This window comes from Panthera tigris, chromosome E2 (genome assembly GCF_018350195.1).
Source record: "Panthera tigris isolate Pti1 chromosome E2, P.tigris_Pti1_mat1.1, whole genome shotgun sequence".
Classification (NCBI taxonomy): domain Eukaryota; kingdom Metazoa; phylum Chordata; class Mammalia; order Carnivora; family Felidae; genus Panthera; species Panthera tigris.
This window is the reverse complement of record NC_056674.1, coordinates 55,593,843-55,614,990: the sequence shown is the minus strand read 5'-3', so window position 1 is coordinate 55,614,990 and position 21,148 is coordinate 55,593,843. Positions and strand designations below refer to the sequence as shown.

The window sequence follows — 21,148 nt, the reverse complement described above, 5'->3', positions numbered from 1 at the left end:
AATTAAAAACCATGTTTGAGGAATCAGAAAAAAATTATCCAAAGCTTGTAAACAAGGCCACAATGATGGATGGAAATCCTTTGAAAATCAATGAGGGACAAGGGTCACCAGTAGATGTCTAGAAACATGTTCTTAGTCCAACTCCTTATTTAATCTTGATGGAAAGCCTCAGAATTAGTGAAGCTTCCAGTTACTTGTGGGTTTTCATCCAGTAGAAACTAACATAATTTCTCATTCTAACATTTCTTTGCCAAAATTGTTCATAAATACCCTAGCTTCTCAAATGCCCTTTGAAACCATCATAACATCTTATCGGTTCCCTCACAAATTAATGAATTAATGTTTATATTTATCAGAGAGTTGTGGTTTGACCTTTTGAAAAATTACACATGTACAGTGGCTTGCTGCTAGTTTTCTTTCCACAAACCCAACTTCAGGGTGTGGCTTCTAGAATGGGATGGAGTAGAGACAAATCTTCCCATGTGTGATGGGGGAGTATGAAGCACTATACTTAGACCAGGTTCCTCACCCTCATACTATTGACATTTGGGTTGGGATAATTCTTTGTGGTGGGGGCCATCCTGTGTACTGTAGGATACTAAACATCATCCCTGGCTTCTACCTACCAAGTGCCAATAGCACCTTCTCTCCAGTTGTGAACAGCAAACTTGTCTCCAGGCATTACCATATGTCCCCTGGGAGGCACAAATGCCCCTATTTGAGAACAACTCATTTAGAATATATTTCACAAGTAAGAATCATGGGAAATATCAGAAAGGTCAGCAAAGATTTATAATGGCACACAAAGAATTATCCTGGATGGTCTTCAAAATCCAATAGCTGTAGACTTAGCTCTTCTCACAGACCCCACAGTGTCACTGTCTGTCATTCTCCCCTCGGGTGTGTAATCCCTACAAGATCAGCAAATGCAGCTTCTGGATCTGTCTGATTCACCTTAGAAAACTTAATTCAAAGAGTAGAGCCTAGAATTTAGTAGCTGCCAACAGGGACTAGGTCTTGGTAAGTACTATATGTGTATATATTTAACATATACATGTATTTATATGAATGTGTTATATATGTGTGTTTGTGTATATCTATTATATGTATGTGCATGTGTTATATATGTATATATGTATACATCTATGTGTATATGTGTATGTATATACATACATATACACACTACATACTATGCACACATAGTAGGCGGCTGCTAAGTCAGATGAAGGATAGAAGAATATGCCACCCTAAACATGCTACTTTGTCATAAGGATTATTTTCACCTGAAGGCAATTGAGAAGAAGCAGATAAAAGAAAACCTTACTGACTTCCTCTTATTTGCCTAAAAACAGGACATGAATTTACAAAGCTGTCCCTCCTCCCCTTTCCACCAAGAAGAACAGATAGTATCCCCTATAGACAACTTCAGATCCTTATCAATGCAGAAGGCACTGACTTAACCCTGCATCACAAACCTCATTCTAGTTTTCAATCCCATTACATCCTCGCAACTGGCCTCCCCACACCTTTCTCTTCCTTGTATTTAGCTTAAGATGGTATCTAAGCTGGAGTTCCAAGCCAACTCTGCAAGTTACTCATGTTTTCCCTGGGTATCTACTATGTATATATGTGGTATACATATTAATAAGCTGCTGGCTTTTCTCCTATTAATCTTTTTTTTTAAAGAATCCCAGATAAAAACCTAAGATGAGTTTTGCCACCCCTACACAGACTTCCCAGATGCCTCTTCTGTCATCATGCCAGGTCTTCTGGACTGTGGGGACCACAGCTGTCCCTGAATGCATTCTGTGAACACAGCTTAGGGTCTCCCAGAAGTAAACACCCCGTGGCCATAATGGGATAGAGCAGAACCTTCAGCCTCCACTCCCATATCTCTGTGGTCTGCATTTTGTAATCTCCACTTTCTTCAGAGGAGCCTGGCAAATGTTTCCCTCCTTCACCCAGCTCAACATCAGGAAGGTCTCTCTCCCCACAAAACCCACTGGAGCAGCAGTTTCCAAACTTGAGGGAACATCAGAATACCCTGGAGGGCATATGTGTGAAAATACAGATCGCAGGATCTACCCCAGAAGCTCTGAATAAGTAGATGCTGGGTGGACGATTGCATTAATAAGCTCCCAGGTGATGCTGACACTGCTGGTCCTGATGGTGAAGGCCCAAACTCGGAGACCCCAGAGTCCACAATTTGTTTCCCACATGTAGCCTGTGAGTCACTATCTAGTGACATACTCTATGCAAGAGTTCCCTTACCCCTGGGAATTTAGCAACAGCATTGGAAATGCAGCCTTAGGGAGCCCCTCTTTGAGCCTCAAATGCTCACTAAAGCCTCAGAGACATTCAGTTGTGGAAAACAAAACACAACCTGTTTCATTTCTATGGGTAAGTCCAGAGTTTCCCAAAATATTAGGTCAGGCAATATTTTATTTTTTCCCAGAACCCTTATTAATAACCTCTTTTGGAAGCAGTACCTCTTCAGAATACAAAACAGTACATTGGAAAATCATAGACGCATGTGGTTTTGTATAGTCACCTGTTGTTACCTGGGAAAGCTTAAGGAATCCAGGGGGCCCAGCAGAGTCCCTGCCACCCAGAGGCCAGCCACCTGGGAAACCAGATCGCAGCCAGAACCCTTCCAATCCCAGCTCCTGTCCCAGCCCAAACTGCAGCTGCTCCTCCAGACTAGAGATTCGGGAAGACATTTACAGTCCCTCAGCTTTGTCTTTATAAATCCACACCCTCCAGGAGCACAAATATGGCATCCTGGGACTGATCCAGGGGCAAGCCCTGATGCCCTTTCCTGCTGCACAGTGCTCCGCTAATGACTTCATCCCTCTGCATTTTAAACATGAAAGAGAAATACAAATCATCAACACAAGAGTGAAGACAGAGAGGAATATATTTCATGTTTAGGAAGAGACATCTGGTGGGGGTGGCAGGTGCTGATGGGGGAACGTTTTTGGTGGGGCGGGGGCCTGGATTTGGAGGTGCTGAGTGCCAAGTGTAGGACCAAAGAGCTCCTTCCCCTGCCTCAGACCTCAGATGCCTTCTCATTGCCAGGCCTTGAAGTCTTCAACTGAACCTGCCAAGGGGTGCCAAACATTCTTGTTAATTCGGATAAATCCTTTCAGCAATCTGCTGTCAACTTGAATACAATGACACTTAGCATGTCAATTAGCTCTCTCCCCCTCCCCCTATTCTCCCCTTTCCTGGGCCACTTATGTTTATTACTTTTAGAAATCAGCCTCACTAACACACACTAAGACCCTAAAGTCTCTGGGCCTTAGTGCCAGTACTCTACACCAGACCCGCCTGGGCCAGGGAGGAAGAATGACCAGTGAGCAGAGAGGGATCTTAATCCACTTTGCAAATCTGCAAAACATTGCTTTATTTCTGATGGGCCAAGTTGCCTGCAGCTTTGGTTTACCAGGGTCGTTTTTAATTAATAAAATGTGTGAGGGGTGCCTGGGTGGCTCAGTCAGTTAAGCGGCCGACTTCGGCTCAGGTCATGATCTCGTGGCCTGTGAGTTTGAGTCCCACGCTAGGCTCTGTGCTGACAGCTCAGAGCCTGGAGCCTGTTTCCGATTCTGTGTCTCCCTCTCTCTCTGCCTTTCCCCCACTCATACTCTCTCTGTCTCTCTCTCTCTCTCTCTCTTAAAAGTAAACAAACATTGAAAAAATAAAATGAAAAATGAAACGTGTGAAAACTGGTATACTTCAGGCCCAGAACTGCCAGCCCCAAATTCCTCAGTATATGTCTGCGTTGGTTTTCTGATCTCTGAAATGAAGTGGATGATAGGCACCTATTGAGGAATAGCAGGGTTAATGCAGGTAAAGACAGTAGAATGTCACAGGCACTTGGTGAGCAGGAAAGGGTCAGGGGTGGCCACGCAAGAGCCCTGAGGTTGGACTGCCTGAGGTTTGCTTGCTCTTCTGTTTAACAACAGCTTTTTTTTTAATGCTTATTTATTTTCAAGAGAGAAAGAGAGACAGCACAAGGGGGGAAGGGGCAGAAAGTGGGGGACAGAAGATATGTAGTGGGCTCTGTGCTGACAGCAGCGAGCCCGATGAGGGGCTCAAACTCACGAACCATAAGGTCATGACCTGAGCCAAACTGGGAAGCTTAACCGACTGAGCCACCCAGGAGCCCCTAACAACAACTTTACTGAAACATAATCCACACTGTATAAAGTTGAACCTGTTAACGTATACAATTCTGTAGTTTTAGTAGGCTCACAGGCTTGTGCAACCATCACCACTATATCATTCCAGAACACTTCCATCACCCCCCAAAAAGAAATCCCACTTCCCATTCCCTGCTCCTCCCACCCCGGGTCTTAGGCAACCACTGCTCTTGCCCTCTGTCTCTATGGATTTGCCTGTTCTGAACAATTCTTTCCATTTCACGGAATCATACAATATATATGGCCTTTTGTGTCCAAGACTGCTCAAGTTTGAATGTCAGCCCCAGAGCTCAAAAGCTGTGTGACCTTACCCAGTTCTCCTGGAATGTCCCCATCTGTGAAATGGAATTAAAATCATAGTAGATACACCAAAGAGTCTTTAGGAGGACTAAATGCGCTAATTAATACATCGAAAGCACTCACACAGGGCCTAGCTCCGAGTAAGCACTGCTTAGATGTGTAACCCCATTACTGCTGCTACTACCGTTATGACTAATATGCTGCTCCTCTGCCCCAAACCATGTGACCGGTGGTGGGAACCCAAAGATGAACAGAACACAGAGAACACAGCTCTTGCCCTCCCCAGTACACAGCCTGCTGGGAATCGTATGATTAAGAAACCAGCTTGAATGAATACAATGAAGGCTTATCATATGCACATTTAACTAATGGAAATCCAGCTCTTCCACCAAAACGAGAAGGAAAAAGAACAATTTAAGTACTGCAATTAAATTCCATAAAATTATATCTTGCCTATATTCTTTATTATGCACTGTACGTTATGGCTTCCATTATACATTGTTACATATTGATTACAGTACAGGGATGCATACACAAAACCACACACACTGCAATTTAGTGGGCAACTTAAGATATTTCAAAGTTAATGACAACTCTGTGTTTGCCTTAAACCTAGACTTCATATTCTAAAATACTCTAACCCCTGAGTAAAGTGTGACTCTATTGTGTGTCCACAACAATAACAATCCAGAATGAATCCCAACAAATGAAGTCAACCAACAAGCAGTTGGTTGACGTGGGCTGCAGCGGGTTCCAGTTGGCCAAGCACGACTTCTGCCCTCCACAAGCTCACAGTCTCGTTGTGAAAATAAACCACATAAGCATAATCACAAGAGGTTGGTGAGAGGCAGAATGGGGTTTAGGAAACAGATGGAAATAATCTTTCACCCTACTAGCTGACAAGACAGGCAGACAGACACCAGAGGGGCTGTGCTCTCCCTGCCCTGTCCATCCCTTCACTGACTTTGTTCTCCACAGCACTCAACACATGACAGACATCATGCATCTATGGGTTCGTTTTCTATTATCTCTCCCCCAACCAGCTTAGGGACTTAGGGACTTCGTGTACACTGCTTTTATCTGTATTCCCAATCCTGAGAAAAGCGTTGAAGTACTTAGTGGGTGGGCAATAAGATTTGTTGGTGAATGAGTGAATGAGGGTAACTATTTAGACAACCTCCACTTTCCTGCCACCTTCTGTCCCCCAAATATCTGTAGTCTGTTCCTCCAATCTCAACATGCTTATTCTTTAATTGTTCATAAGTAGTGGGAATACATCCATGTCAATGATGAGGCCCTAAGGTAGCATTCCAGGGCTTTGGCATACTGGTACCATCTAGTGGGAAAGAGAATACCTGCAGGTAGGTACTAAACCAAACTCAGCAGGTTTAAAAAAAAAAAAAACACAACCATGACCCTTTCCTTCATCAATGGCTCTACTAAGGAAGTTTTCAGTAACGTGTAAGGGAGGCAACTGAAATCTCTTACATACTCATGCCCTACCCAGGACATATACTGCCAGTCTAAGTCCATGCCACACCTCTCTACTTTTCCACTCAGGAGTCTTCCAAAACCATGGTTGCTCCTCCAGAGCCACAAAGGTTCAGTGGGGAAACACAGAGAAATTAATGGTGCCAGGGGCCACCCTTGACCAACGGACGACTGGGATAGTGGATACTCACCCCAGCCTCCCATCCTACAAAGGGACCATCCTGAAGCAAGTTTCACACAGTGCTGAGGGGCCCCGGCAGTAAGGAGCCCTAGTTGCTCATGACCATAACCAGCTCAATGACACATTCTTTACTGTCTTTCCTTCTTTCTTGTTTCGTGTTCCTCACTTCTGTGCCTCGGGATCATCTCTCAGATTAGCTCCCTGCATCCAAGCCTGTATCTCCGTCACTGTTTGGGGGAACACAACCTAAGATACAGTGTTTAACATCAATATACTTTTGGGTGGCAAGGAAGCCTTAAGAATTGTAGTCCAGATAGTTACTACAAAAGCTAAATTATTAGATAGTTTAGAGCTGGTCTGAGAATGATGTTTCATGGTTAATCTTTACCTTGAACAAAGCTAACGTGGAATAATCAAGTGATACTGTCACAGTATCTCATGGTAACTGAGAACTGCCACAGTTCTCATGGTAACAACAGGCCAAAGAAATCGTCTCTCTCCTTGGCCTTGACCCTATCCCAGTTTAACCAACCAGTAAGGCAGCTAATGGATTTGATCAGAAGTTGGCAAACTACAGCCTGAGGGCCAAATCCAGCTCTGCTTGTTTTTGTAAATAAAGTTTTATTGAAATACAGACCTACCCATTTGTTTACATACTGTATGTAACTGTTTTCACACTACATGGATAGTGTTGAGTAGCTGCAAGAGAGACATATTTTTCTTCTATAGATATATATTTTATTCTTTGCAGAAAGAGATTACCCACCTGTAGTGCAAATCTTTGGTCGCAGTATCTTTAGATTCCCAAAAGCAAAATTTCAAGAAACACAAAAAATAGAGAATGGACAAAGGTTTGGCAACAACACTTTACCACTCTATTTACCATCATAAATTGAAGATAAAACTGTGATAGGCAGTAGTTAGCTAACTTCATTTACAAACAATAGGACATTTCATCCCTGAAACTAAAAAGGTCATCACATCAGAACAATGAACTTTCCATCCCAAGGGAGGGCTGTGGATAAACTCAGAGCAACTGACTATCCAAATGCAATTGTTTTACAGCACCATCACTATCCAAAATTATTATATTTACTTATTTTTGTGGTTTACTGCCTCTCTCCATCATTGGAAGGTAGACTCTGTGAAGGCAGGCAATCCCGTCTTTCTTAACCACTGTTGCTAACCCAGTGTAAAGCATGATGCTGCGACACAGTGGCTGATCAGCTAATACTTGTTAAGTGACTGAAACATGAGGTGTACACATTGGGGTGCATAGATCCAAACGTCCTGAGAGAGGCAGCAATGCAAGGCCATCATGTGGAGTGGTGAGGGCTGGGGCAGGGTGAGAATGTGTCCACCCACCTGCACAGGGGCCCTGTGAGCGCCCTCTGCTATGCCACCAGTACATAAGACAATGCCAGGCACATACAGCAAATGTTCACTGAATCAATGGCTACCCTGACTAAAGGCACTTAAACTGAATTAAAAGGAAAAAAGAAAACGCTTCTGGTAAAACAGAACTACACTTCAGGTTAGATTCAGTTCAGTTGCAATGCACCATAGATCTGTGTGTTTCAATATAGCTGCAGGCTGTGTATTTCTCATTTTCCTATGGATTGGGGAAAATGTTGTAGTCAGTGGCGCTCAGGGAACATTGGAGCCCCTCGGCACCCTTGGGGAGGAATGCCATCCAGCCTCAGAGCTTAGCAGCAGACAGGAAACAGCCAGCAAATTTACCAAGAGAGAATTTACCTGCGCTGGAGGCCACAGAAGAACCACACCCTGGCTCAGTCCCAGCATCTGTGTGGCTATTCTTAGCAAGACAGCCATTCTTGCTGAGCAAAGCATGCAGTGTGGATGGGTGGTGGTCCCTGGTCAACAGCAAGGACTCAGTGACAACATAACTGATCCTGGGCTAACCCAGTTCTGAAGGTGGCAATCATTAACCCAGACAGGAGGCCCAGGTCCCAGGCCCACTTTTAGAGACCAGGAATTCAAAAATGGGGTCACTACAAGTAGCCATTTTAACTCCAGGAGAGCCAGAAAACAAAATAGTCAAGGAAGAAAACTCTTACAACCTTTGGGGGGATAAGGGAGGAAGCTTTCATACATGAGTGAAATATGGAGGAAAACTCATATGCACAAGAATCAGAAATGCATGGGCCCAATCCCTGGTCTGCATTCCTAGGGGCTGTGTGGCCTTAGGCAAATGACTCAACCACTCTGCACTTCTTTTCATCATATATAAAATGGGTTAAGAATAGTTGTCCCTAAGGTTTGCAATAAAGATTTGAGCTAATGTATGCAACCAGCACATAGCAATAAATTATACAGTAAATTTGCTACAGGTATTTTGATATATTTTAAATCATAATCATAAGTGCTCACAGTGCTCACATGTACACACACACACACACACACACAGTGCCCTGAAAAAGCCTCCAGGGAAACAGCTGCTAAGAAGATACATCTAGTAGATAAGATCCCACCAGATCAAGCGATTTTATGAGGCAACTGGCAAATCCTTCTCTAGAAAGCAAACTTTATTTATTTATTTTTTAATGCCCGTGCATTTTAAATACACGAGCATGTTCTTCCCCTCTAGGTTACTCAGATGATCAAGGCCAAGGCCCCGTGGTGCCTGCAAGCCACAAGCTTCCCTGGAGCACAGTATGTGCAAGTTAATACACCAACATTCCTTTAGCATCCATAGAGCATTTGTCAGCCACCGGATAGGGTCATGAGCATAGTGGACTTAACCGGAACCCTGCTGGGCAGTTACACCTACTCCCTCTCCTTGCCCAGACGCAGGAGGAAACAGAAGAGGAGGGAAATAAGGTAACTCATCTGAGGTCACACAGCACGCAGACGGCCAGGATTCAAACTCACTTCTTAAAATCTCAGAAGTCTTCCTAACTCTCTGAAGCAAGCTGAGACGCTCGTTCCTCTGAGTCCTGGCAGACCACAGGCCCTGAGTCACCTCCAGCACGGGCCCTATTCAGGACCAGGTGTTGTATTCACCTCTGCATCCCCAAATCAGCAGCATTCTTGGCACCTGGTAGGTTGTTTTTTTTTTTTAATTTTTTAATGTTTATTTATTTTTGAGAGAAAGAGAACAGAGCATGAGCAGGGGAGGGGCAGAGAGACAGGGAGACACAATATCCAAAGCGGGCTCCAGGCTCTGAGCTGTCAGCACAGAGCCAGATGCACGCGGGGCTCAAACTCACAAACGGCGAAATCATGACCGGAGCTTAACCAACTGAGCCCCCCAGGTGTCCCTGCCCTTGGTAGATTTTAATAATTATGGGAAGAAAGAAGGAAACATGGATGTAAGTGGTGGGGGAGGGAGGGCAAAATGGAAGGATGGGAGGGAGGTCACAGCAACCACCCCTTTGAGCTGTTTTAGTCTCTATTGTCTCCTATTGCAACAATTACCAAATTCGTATTATTTCAGCTATTTATTTTCTCGTGGTTGCCCTCTGTAGGTAGCAAGCCCCCTGAGAACAGGTTCCAGGCCCATCCTGTTTCCCTACGAATTCCCTAAATTCCTCAATAAAAACTTAAGGAGCAGACACCTGTGTATCCCTCATCTTTGGAGGATAACATAGCTGTGCTGCTCTTTTTTTTTTTTTTTTTTTTTTTTTTTGAGAGGGAGAGAGAGAGAGATCCAGTTTTTAAACATTTACCAGCATACTACTCCCCAGCACCCAGCTGAAGATTCTACCGCATCTGGAAACAGAAGAGTCACCAAGGCCACATCCAACATGCAGAAATGAAGACTTGTTAGCATTCGGAAAGTGATTGCCGAAAGTAGTAGATCATTATTTGCTTCATGTAAGAAATATTTCTAGTGCTGCTGATTGAATGTTCAAGAAACGATTAAAGGGCTTGGCAATGTTTCTCCCAAATATCTTTTGCATGAAAAGCCTCAGAGATTGGTTAATTATAGAGGCGACGCATCAGTCTCTCTAGACAAGGGCACTTCCAGGCCCCCACAGTGCCCGTCCCAGGTGCGAACACGGACTGGATCCATGAGCATGGGTGTCATGGGGGCCCGGGAGGCCTCTCCCAAGGAGCACTGGTGCAGGCTGGCTAACAGCCCCATGGAAACGGCCCTCAGACCCTGCTTATGATGTCAAACACCTGGGTTCCTTCTTTGGGCAATTGGCAGCTTCCTGCCAATTGAAAGAGTCAGAACTCAAGCTCGCTACTTCACCCCTCCCTGGCCCGTGCTCTGCCATCTGCGAACCCAGAGACCGAGCCCTGCCAGGTTCTGCCCTAAATGTCTCTTGGATGCTCTGAGTGGTGCGTCTGTTTCCTCTCTCCTGCACTGTTACTCCTGCGACCTCAGGCCTGGACTGGCTTCTCACTTCCGTTCGTACCCGGTGTCGATCCATTCCTCACACTACAGCCAGGGTGACCTTTCCAAAGTGAAAATATGACCTTGTCACACCACACCCTCCCCTTATTAGTTTCAATGGCTTCCCACTGCTCCAGGACAAACACCAAAATCCCTGTGGTGGCTGCCAAATCCCAGGGGCTCTGGCACCACCCAGCTGCTCCTCCTATCGTGGTTACTTCCTCCTGCACAGAGACTTCCCTCAGGCTGTGCTTTCTGCCTGGAATGCTTTTCCCTGCCCACACCTTCTGGCATTCCCCTGTCTGTAAGGCTCACTACTCCTCCAGACTGTGATGAAGCATCAGGCTATCAGGGAAGCCTCCCAGATCCTTCATCTGGATCTGATGCCTTTCTTATATTCATTCGTTCATTCGTTCATTCATTCATTCATTCATTCATTCACGTTTGCTGAGGGCCTGCTGTACACCAGCACTGTCCTAGGCCCTAGGGATACAGAAGTAAACCAATCAGACAACAGCATGTGCTGTGATGGACCTTATAGTTTAGTGGGGGAGAAAGACGAGGCACAGACCAGCACACTGGATAGAACAGCACAACTTCACACAACTGTGTCTTCTTCGGTGATAGCAGTTTCTCTGCTTCGAATTATTCAGTAATTGACCTTGATCTCCACTGCCCAGGGATCTCTCGAGGCCTGAACCCCAAGAGAGCAGAGACTGAGTCGGCCTTACCAGGAGTCGTAACCTGAGCACATAGTAGGTCCTCTGTGGATATCACAGATACTTACTGATCCACTCAGTCCTAGGTAAATCTCCTTAAAGTCAAGTTGTTTGAGTGCTTGGGGCTTGGAGGGGACAGTCCCTGATGACTGAATCCCTAATGGCTCCCTGCCCCTTGAGAAAGTTCCCTACAGTCCCTCTGGCTGTCATTTTGAGTCAGAACAGGAGTCAGCAAACTTGTTCTGTAAAGGGCCAAATAGTAAATATTTTAGGCTTTGTGGCCATATGGTGTCAACTCTGTTGTTATAGCACACGCTCGGCCATAGACAATTATATAAATGAATGGGCATGGCTATGTTCCAATAAAACTATTTATAAAAACAGGCTGCAGGCAAGAATTAGCCCACAGGCTGCCCTTTGCAACCCCTGCGTTAGATGATCCCAGATGCCCAGCAGCACATGGCAGTTGAAGGCAGAGCCTGTATGGCCTGAGCCATCCACGGGTTCCGCGGGCAGGGTCTGGCAAACTTCTGCAGGCCCTACTCCTGCTAAGAGGGAGATTATCACACAGGCCCAAGCTCCAGGCACTTGCAGGCACCGCGTCAGGCAGCTTGTGGAGAATCGGTTCCCTGCCACCCCCAGAGGAGAGAGACTTTGGCCCGGAGGCCGCAGAAGGCAGGGATGGAGTCTGCCACATTCCTTGCAGGGTCCCTGGGCTCCTCCAGAGGCTGAGCTCACTTCCTGGCCCTGCCCAGGCATGTGGCAGGGGCTGCTCTCGGCTGAACAGCTGCGGCCCTGCACCCCAGCCCGGCCTCCACTCAGCTGGGAGACACAGGGGCTTTGTGCTTCTGTAGCAGATTGGGTGACGCCTGCTGAGGCCTTTGAAATGAGACATGACATGTCAAAACGTGCCTATTCCTAATGCTAATTTTCAGGAATTTGACTTCTCTTGGCAACTGACAGAGGAAAAACAATCACCTTTTTTTTTTTTTTTTTATATGTGTAGTTATATTTACCCTGATCTTTGAGGTCTGAGGCTAAGGAAAACAAGTTATCTGAGGCTTACCTCTTGGGATAGGATGGTTGGACAGATTAGTCTAGTATTTATGGAGCCAGAGGACATTAATTACAGCATTAACACTATGGGTAGACTATAGTGGGTGTTAAGTATTAAAAACAGTTACAAAAACATCATACAAACTCCAGTTGGTGGTAGGGGTGGCAATGTCCTGTGTATAAAAGTACTCTAGGCAACAAAGCTCTGGAACTAACGTTACCTTGAAGTTACAAATGCTCTGAGAGCTGGCTCGGTGCTCCCAGAGTCCCCTGCAGGGCTGAGTACAATAAGTTATCGTGATGTTCTGATGACACTCATACTGTGGGTGAGCAACACTGTTAGAATGACAATGCCCAGAAAGTCACTGTACTCCAAGGGCACAGATGCTTCCTGGTCTAACAGCGCACTGGGGCCTACAAGCCATCCATACTCCCAGAGCCCTGGGACTGTTGATGCAGAGCAATGTTTGGGCTGTACCAACACTCCGCTATACCCACACCCCGACTGACTCAAAGCTGCGGTGCATTACTTCTCTGGGTGTAACTATTACACATGGAGCGATGATCTGGGTGTCCTGGTGTTCTGGGTACCCCCAGTCACCCAACGGCACTGATGGTAGGAATGTTCTCAGGAAGGAGGTGTAGTCCCTTTGTTCTTCCAAGGCAAGTGTCAATCTAGTTCAATCACAGTGATCAAAAAGAGGCATGTCCCTTCCTTTCCAAATAGCCTATCACAGACACACACACACACACACACACACACACACACACACACCCCGCATCAATGCAATTAAGTCTCAAAATTTGTGAAAGCGGAAGTTCCCAACACAAATGGCTATGGGGCAAAATAAGCAGGTACAACCGGTGGGTGAGTAGTAGGGGCTGGTGGGGACTGTGGCAAATTACAGAGGCATGCCCCGCCTAAAGGGGGCAGTAGTAACTCCCCTCTAGTGAAGTGTGGCCAAGTGGGAGGGCAGCTCTCAGGTTCCCTGACCTTCTGACATTTTAAGAAATGCAGGAGACCTGGATTTTTTTTTTAATGTACGATTTCCAACTTTTCAAGACATTTGGGCCCAACAAAACACATCCGTAATCTACATTTGGCCTGTGGCTGCTTTGCCCAGAAGCCAGAGTTGCAGAATTGGGATGTGTGAGCTTTAGTACTGCCAGGCAGGTGTCTCGAGGTTCAACCTGCTGGGCCAAAGGGTGACCCATTCACCAACATGAACCCTACCTCAGTCTGTGTTTCAAGTTTGAAATGCCATTTCTTCTGTTCTCTGGCCTGCCCTTAGCTGCTTCTCTCGGGAGTGAAGAGCAGCTGCTTTCTACTCTAAGCTACTACTTAGTGCCTAGTGAAGGGGCTCCTACAGTCCAGCCCATCATCATCTGTCCTGTCTGCTCAGGGAGGAGGAGCCAGGGGATCCCCAGGTAGCTAGAGAGGAGACAGGCTGCGGGGAACTGTATTGGCAGCAACCTTCAGGAGGCTCCGATTCTCTCAGGCGCATGGGCAACTTGCCCGCAGCTAAGTGGAAACAATGCCAAAACCACTGGTCATTTGATTTGATTCTGCCCAACTGATTATTGTAATTGGATGACAGACATATTTCCCTCTCCTTTTCAACTGGTGCCGGAGGGTGAGTGAATCCGGCTCATGAGTCATTCTTCTGGGTAGTTACCTAGTGGGGTAACTGTGCCTGCCTTTTGGCTGCCTAAAGAGAAAAACCAGGTCCAAATGAAATCAAATGCCAGGAAATTTCAGAACTTCCTCACATTTCATATTGTATTGTCTACAAAGGTCTTTGAAATGTTCCCTGCTCTAATACTCAGAGGGGAAACGTAGTTGAAGAACAAGATAGAACAGAAGCAAGTGTAGTAGGGAATAAAGGAGGAAAGATACTGAGTGCAAAATGGTAGGACTTCTCATTGGGGTAGCTTCCAGAAAATAATTGGGAATAAGGAGAACAGTAGTGTGTTGATAGAGCGACTACGCTGAGGTTCTTTAAAATATAGCAGCTGTAGGTTCAGAATTTTGTAAAGCTGTGGATGGAGCCCTCTTCTGGAGAAATTTTTCAACAGGTATTAAAACAAGATTGAAACACACAGAGATGGACACAGGCACAAAGAAATAGGAAACACTGTTGGCTATTTCGACGATATGACTGTCACTGAATCCATAGCTTGGCATTTTCCTTCCCTTCCACTGAACGGAAATAAACTGGATTCTCCCAAGCAACGGTCTTTCTGGAAGGAGGGAAAGAAAAGAAGGATGTTCTCAAGAGCCTACCGGTAGTTTTGCTGAAACGGTAAACTTCCAACTGAGATTCGACGCACACAGGCAAATGCCAGTCCTTCTAGACACTGCACTTACTGGGTACATTGGTTTGTGAGGCAATTTTACGCTAACACATAGGAGACACTTCTAGAAGGAATTATATTTTATTTAATGGAAAACCCAAGGGCTAAAGATAGCAAAGGAGAGAAGGGAGGGAAGCAGAGCAGAAGAGATTAGCTAAGATGACTGTTGGGCTTTTAATATAGACTGTGGCATTACATAAACTCCAGATCACATATTCAGCCTTGCAGTTTATTAAATCTCCTCGGGAACTTGCTAAAAAAATTGTTCAGCCATCTGAACTCTACCACTTTGACTCTTCTCACCACTTACGTCTCTGTTTCCCCAGTGTGTTTCAAATCTTATGGGTTGTCACATGTGGACCCCACGTCAGGGCTGGAGGTGCCCTCTGCTACTCCCATAATCTTTTCTCCTCATCAGAAAGGTTCTGCAAATAAACACTGCCCTTAAACTACAATATATGATGTTCTGGGGGTACAAAAACACACAGGTTCTCATTTACAATCCTGAAAATCAAGATGCTGCCTCCAAGAAAGAGCCCCATTTTAAATCAACATCTCAGAACTCTGTGGAACGTTTTTAGTCACTCCCAAGTGACTGCTCTCCAAACCTGAACCACTCCCTAAAATTCTAATTCTTGGGGGATTACTCATTCATTGTTAGAACTTTTGGCTACTGGTAAGCCATACCCAAATAGGGGGGCGGGGAATCATATTTACAGTGGAATTTCTATGTCATGCCTCCCTTGATTTGTTTCACACTCATTATTTATCATAGCCAAATGCCAGAGGCCACTTCTGGGACAGCCTTTCCCAAAACACCCCAGGGGAGAAGAGAGGCCACTGTCTCTCAATTTTGCCAGCTTCCAGCCATTGTTGCTTAGAATTCCTCTTCCCCTTTCCAAAATGCCTAAAAGAGCAACCTAGCCAATAAACTTACAGAGATTGATGGCTTCCAAAGCCAGACCCAGAATATTACAATTGCGATGGAAAAACACATACATGCTTGCCTGAACACCACTTAGGACCGAGTGACTAATTTGCTTTATTACATTGTTTTTCCCTTCCGTATGTTTTCTCTCTGCCTCAAGAAAGTTCTGTTTTCGCTGGTGGACTCAAAGGCTCTAAGACTTTCCCCGCTTTTCCCTATGGCACACGGAGCTGTGGCCTGGAACCTCTTGCCCATGAAATGAATTACACCAAAATGATTTCTCTGCAAGGTGCTGTTGCAACCAGGATATCACTTAGCGTCCTAATGTGGACGATTGCTCTGATTACGGGTAATAATGTAAGACAGAAACAAGCCTCTGAGAGCAGGCGATTCGATTCCTGGTAACACCTCTGCTGCCCCACACTTAGGAATGAGTGAGCTCACAGCCTGCAGAACCCACCTGTGCTGGCTGGGCCCTGCAGGAGACGACACACCAGTTGCTTTGCAAAAGGTATCCTGTGAGGAGCCCCTAGTGCACAGGGATTGCTGGGTGCTGCCGCATGGTCTGTCTTGCTCAAAAGGAGGCATAACTTTGGGCCAGGTCTGCGACCCTGACTGAGGTCCCAGCACGCTGAGAGAGAAAAGGACTGTAAAGTCCTAGGGAAAGGCAGGGTGGGAGGGAAGTGCTCCCAGACACCAACAGTTCCCAGTGTGCCAGGCCTCATGGTAAACGCATTACCTAGGACATCCTGTTGAATGCAATCAATCTGCCTGGCGATCCCAGGAAGGCGGAGAGATTATTTCACAGTGGAGAATCAGAAAGCCCAGAGATGTTCAACAACGTGCCCAAGGTGGTACCAGTAGCATATGGCAGAGAGGATCTGTCTGAATCAGAAGCATCCTCTGAACCGTCCTGCTAAATAGGGATATATGTACATACATACAGCCTCAGGGACCACTGGAGTCCAGAAAGTCTGGAAAACTGGTCCACAGATAGACATAAGATTTGTGGCAGGACTTGAGGTTACAGAGACACCCCCCCCCCCCAAGAGAATCAGGCAGCAAAGCCCTGTTAGGAAAGGAGTGTAACTGGGCAGTTCTGAATGGGGGCTGTGTATCCAGGGAAGGCAGAAAGCATGGGTGGGGGAGGGGCTCCGTAGCCAGGCACCTTACCCAGTCCCCAGACACCGGCATCCACCTACTAGCCCCCACTTTAAGTCATTTACACGGTCACTGCGTTCCTGGGACACTGGCCCCTTTCCAAAGTCTAACCCCAACATGGATCCAGCAGTGGCCTCCCTTCGATGCCCTGCACCCCCACATCCCAGCCAGCCCTCGCCTGGGATCCTGCCTGCCTCACCCTCCCTCTCTCCAGCACACTCACACATGTGCCCAGGCCCCTGGCACCCAGGAGTCCTGGCCAGGAACTCAACCCCCATTCCTAGCACCCGAAAGCACTCCCTGTCTCCTTCCCTCCTCTCTGCCTGGCCCTGCCTTGATCTTACCCACCCACTTGTAGGCTGCCAGCTCATCCCGAGTCCCACGGGCTTCAAGGGAAGCCTCGGGGACGGAGTAGCCTTGCTCTCTCAGAAACCACAGGCCCCAGAACAGGGCTGGGCGTGCCCCTCAGCGGCCCGCACCTCCGGTCGGGCCTCCTCGGAGTATGCTTTCCTGCACACAAACTTCCCGAGATCTTGGAGATCCAGAGGCGGCAGCTGGACAATCACGTCTCGGTCGCACCGCACCCCCCGCCTTCTCCCGGATCCCCGGTCCTTCCCTCGCGCCTCAGCGCTCCGAGGGTTAACAGGCAGCTGCAGCCCTGGTGGGCAAGGCTTGAACTTTTCTCTGCGCTCCGCGCCCGCCCGGGAAGGCAGCAGAGGCGGCAGTCGGGGCTCCGGGCCGGGGCTCCAGCTGGCTGCACAAAGGGGGCGCGGGGGGCTGGGGCCTGCGTCCTGGCGGGGGGGCGGGGGAGGACGCGCTCTGGGCCCGAGATCGGGGAGGAAAAGAACCCCGATGCGGGCGCGGCCAGAGTCGGCGCCTTTGAGCGACAGCAGCAGCCGGGCTGCAGCGCTGGGCTGGCGGGAGGCGCCTTCCTGCGCGCCGCGGGGCTGGGCGAGGGGGCCCGGGCGCCCCGGGAAGTCGGCGATGCCAGGCCGGCCTCTCCAGCCCGGCAGCCCGCAATCCGGACCGGAGCTGCGCTTCCCCCTGTTCGGCGCTGCGCTGGGGAAACCACGACTCGCTGGAGTCGCCTCCAACTGAGTCTTTCTCCAATGCATGAGCCACCGGAGGAGGAGGCGAATCAAAGTTACCCCACTTGATGTAGGCGAGAATGTCGCCCCTGCTTGCGGAAAAAAAAGGGGGGGACTCGGGAGTTCTCTCCTCCTCCCCTGAACGTACACACACACACACACACACACACACACACACACACACACACCGGAGTGGGAAACCGCCACCCCCCCCCCTCCCCGCGCCCCGAGGATCTCTGGGGCTGGGAATGACCTCCCTTCGAGCCCCAGGCTTTCTTCGCCGCCGCGCCCCACAGTCCCCCGACCCGCGAAAGCCCCCTCTCCCTGCTGGCGCCAGACGATCGGAATGCAGAAACGGGGCGCGGGGCGCGCCCGGCTGCCCCTCTTCCCTACCTGGGACAGGAGAACGCACAGGAGGAGCGGAGTTCTCGGCTGCATTTTGCCCGACTAGAAGCGCCCGGCGGCGTTTTCATTCATGCACTTGGCTGCACTGAGCATATTTTCCGTGGGAGCCAGGCTTTGAGGAGAGGCTCTGCCTCACCAGCCAGCCAACTTCCCAAATAGATCAGCGGCAGCATCACGAAAGCATTGGGTAGAGGCTGATGACCAGGACCAATGGCTTTACAAGACGGATTCCTTCATAAAGCTCCCTCGTTTTGCATGGCAGATACAGGGCGAGCACCTCGCACAGAGCGAGCCCCTTGGAGGAGGCAGCCCTTTTTGCCTTTTTGGACTGTTGGGGCCCAGCCTCACAAATCACGCTGGGCAACGCCAGCCGAATCCACTTTGCAGAGAATGGAATTGCACCGGGGACTGGCGAACACTTCCAGCCCAGTGCAAAAAGATTCTCTTTATTAAAATGTTAATAAGATCCACTTTATTTCCAATAAATCAAATAAAATGACCCCAGCAGTTCCAGCCCTCTCCACGCCTGGAAAGACTTGGCGGTGGATTTTTTCCCCCCTTTCTTTCTTTTTCTTTTTTTTCTTTTTTTCCAACTGTGGCCCAAGTCATGATGGTGTTTGGTGTTTCCTTGCCATCTCACAAATCACAAATACGACAGATCAATTCTAGCTTGCAGAAAAAAAAATCCATCAAGGGGCAATAGATTTTATTAACTGCTCAGGTGAGAATCTGACTGGCCGCCTACTCCACAAATGTGCATCTGGCACCAAAGTTGGAGCCATGATTTAAGGAAACTTTTTTTTTCCTATATGGATGTGATTTTTCAGAAGCTCCTACCTATCCCCAGGGAATGGGGGATAGTCATGGCCACTGCCCAAGGAATTTTATAAGTAGGGTGCTATGGGAATGAGGGTCAGAGGGATATATAGGTCTGCCTTTCCCAGTAAGAATCTAAGACTATGCAGTAAAGATCTCACTTTGTCATTTCCATGCAGCCTGCTTCTAAAAATGATGTAAGTTATTTTAAAATAAAGGAAATTTGTGCAATAGAACTGATGCAACCAAAATTAAAAATCTAGACTGGGAGGAAAAATTCAAAAACCTGAAATGCTAAACCTAAACTTTAATATATTTGCTCTGATTTGGATCTGAGCTTCCTGGTGCCCAAAGCAATAAGAAACATGTAAATTACATAGTTCTTAATTTAGAAAAAAGTATACAAATATCCACTGGCAAAATTTCCTCCTAGAGCTAAATCCTAGAATAAATGTATTATGTGATATCTAATAGAACAGGACACAGAGCAATGGACCATGCGGAAATCCAATAGATTGGGGTGTATTCCCAGCATCTAGCACAGGGCCTAAAACATGAAGACGGTCATTACTGCCTGTTAAATAGATGTCTAGACTTAATCATTCTAAGTGGCAGAGGAAGGAGTGGGACAATGAGTCTAGAGCCACACTGCCTAGGCTTAACCCCCAGCCCTGCTACCAATGAGTAAGTTAGTCAAACCCTCTGTGCCTCTGTTTGTCCACTGGTGAAATGAAAATATAAATCATATGAACTTATAAGGTGGTGGCAAGGATTAAGTGACAAAATAACTACTCAATAAATGTAAACCGATACACTTTGTAAAATTCCTTCATTGCCAGCTGTTGAGTCACAAGATTGCCTCACATGGGCCTCCTGGCTGCGTTAGCTGGAGCTGGCCCATCAGATGGCAATGTTGGCCAAACAACCTCCAGAAAAGCCCAGGAAAGGTGCATCTTGATGCTTCTTCCGGTCTCTTCAACTTTCCACTGTCCTCTTGCCTAAGTAGGCACTGACCCTGAGCCTTTGAGAGTTGCAGTCACAGTGTTTGATAGATATGATTGTCCCAGCTTGGAATTCGTGCATGTGGAAACCTACACCCAACTTGCCTACTAGTAAAAAGTAAAATGGGATATTTTGGAGTCAGGCAGCCTTCACATCAAGGCATCCTGAAACACCCTGGTTTTTTCTCCATGCCACAGCAGGAGCCATCTTGTCAGTCATGGACCAGCTGAGCTAAGCCCATGGATTCAGCAGACACAAAGGCAGACAGAGAGCAGAGGACAGCTTGGGAGATGGTAGACCACTCTAAGGGATAAAGATGGCGGAAATGATCCAGCCATGTTTCCACAAGCAGTCCCTCGGTTGGGGAAGCAGTCCGAAGGGGAGGGTGTGCAAGGCTGCACTTGCCTGCCCCCCTGTGGTCAGCATGGGGCTGTGTGACCCGTTCTAGCCAATAAGCTGTGAGCAGAAGTGACAGGTGCCGCTCCAAGGCTGGAGCATTTAATCGCCAGGGTGAGACAGGTTGGTTTCCCCAGAATAGGGGCTGAGATGGAAATCTGTGCAGGTGACTTGCTCAGGAGTGTCCTCAGGAACAACAACTGCAAAAGGAAGGAAAACAAGATCGGCAGGGGGGATTGCAGTGGCCTTAGATGCCTCAGCCAGTCCCAGGGGAACTCTGAGGCTAGGGAGGCCTTCCACTCAGAGACAACCCTAAGTCGGGGGCTGTGTCTTTGTGCTCCAGTGGGTCCGTTGTTGGCTGTTCCCCAAGAACAGAATAACCTTAGGTGAGAGAGCTTGGTTCGGCCAAGGGCAATCTTCCAGTCTGACCTCAGCTTCATCATCTACATAGAAAATGAATGTGTTGACCCACAACAGGTAACCGGAGGCTGTGATTCCCAGATTTCAGATGACCACATACACCTGATGATACCAGTGAAGGTAGATGCAGATTTGTGAGAATCTGCTGACTCCATCTCCAGCCAGGACCTGTCAGGCATTCACAAAGGTCCTGGGCTTTTGTCCTGAGTTGTTCTACCAGCAGGCAGAGTGGCTCCAGCCAACCACACCTGATTCCAAGTGGGCA

The 21,148-nt window shown here is 47.5% G+C and overlaps 1 protein-coding gene across 7 annotated transcripts in view; it reads right to left on the bottom strand.

Annotated features, from left to right (window-relative positions):
• CDH13 (cadherin 13) overlaps nt 1-18,391 on the bottom strand; it is a 1,026,978-nt gene extending 1,008,587 nt beyond the window's left edge. For all 7 annotated transcript variants that reach the window (XM_007082828.3, XM_042969571.1, XM_042969572.1 and 4 more), the window contains exon 1: nt 18,238-18,391. In XM_007082828.3, coding sequence (XP_007082890.1) covers nt 18,238-18,282 — 45 coding nt within the window. In that variant the 5' untranslated portion in view covers nt 18,283-18,391. The remainder of the gene's footprint in view (nt 1-18,237) is intronic.
• Nucleotides 18,392-21,148: the final 2,757 nt, after the last annotated feature.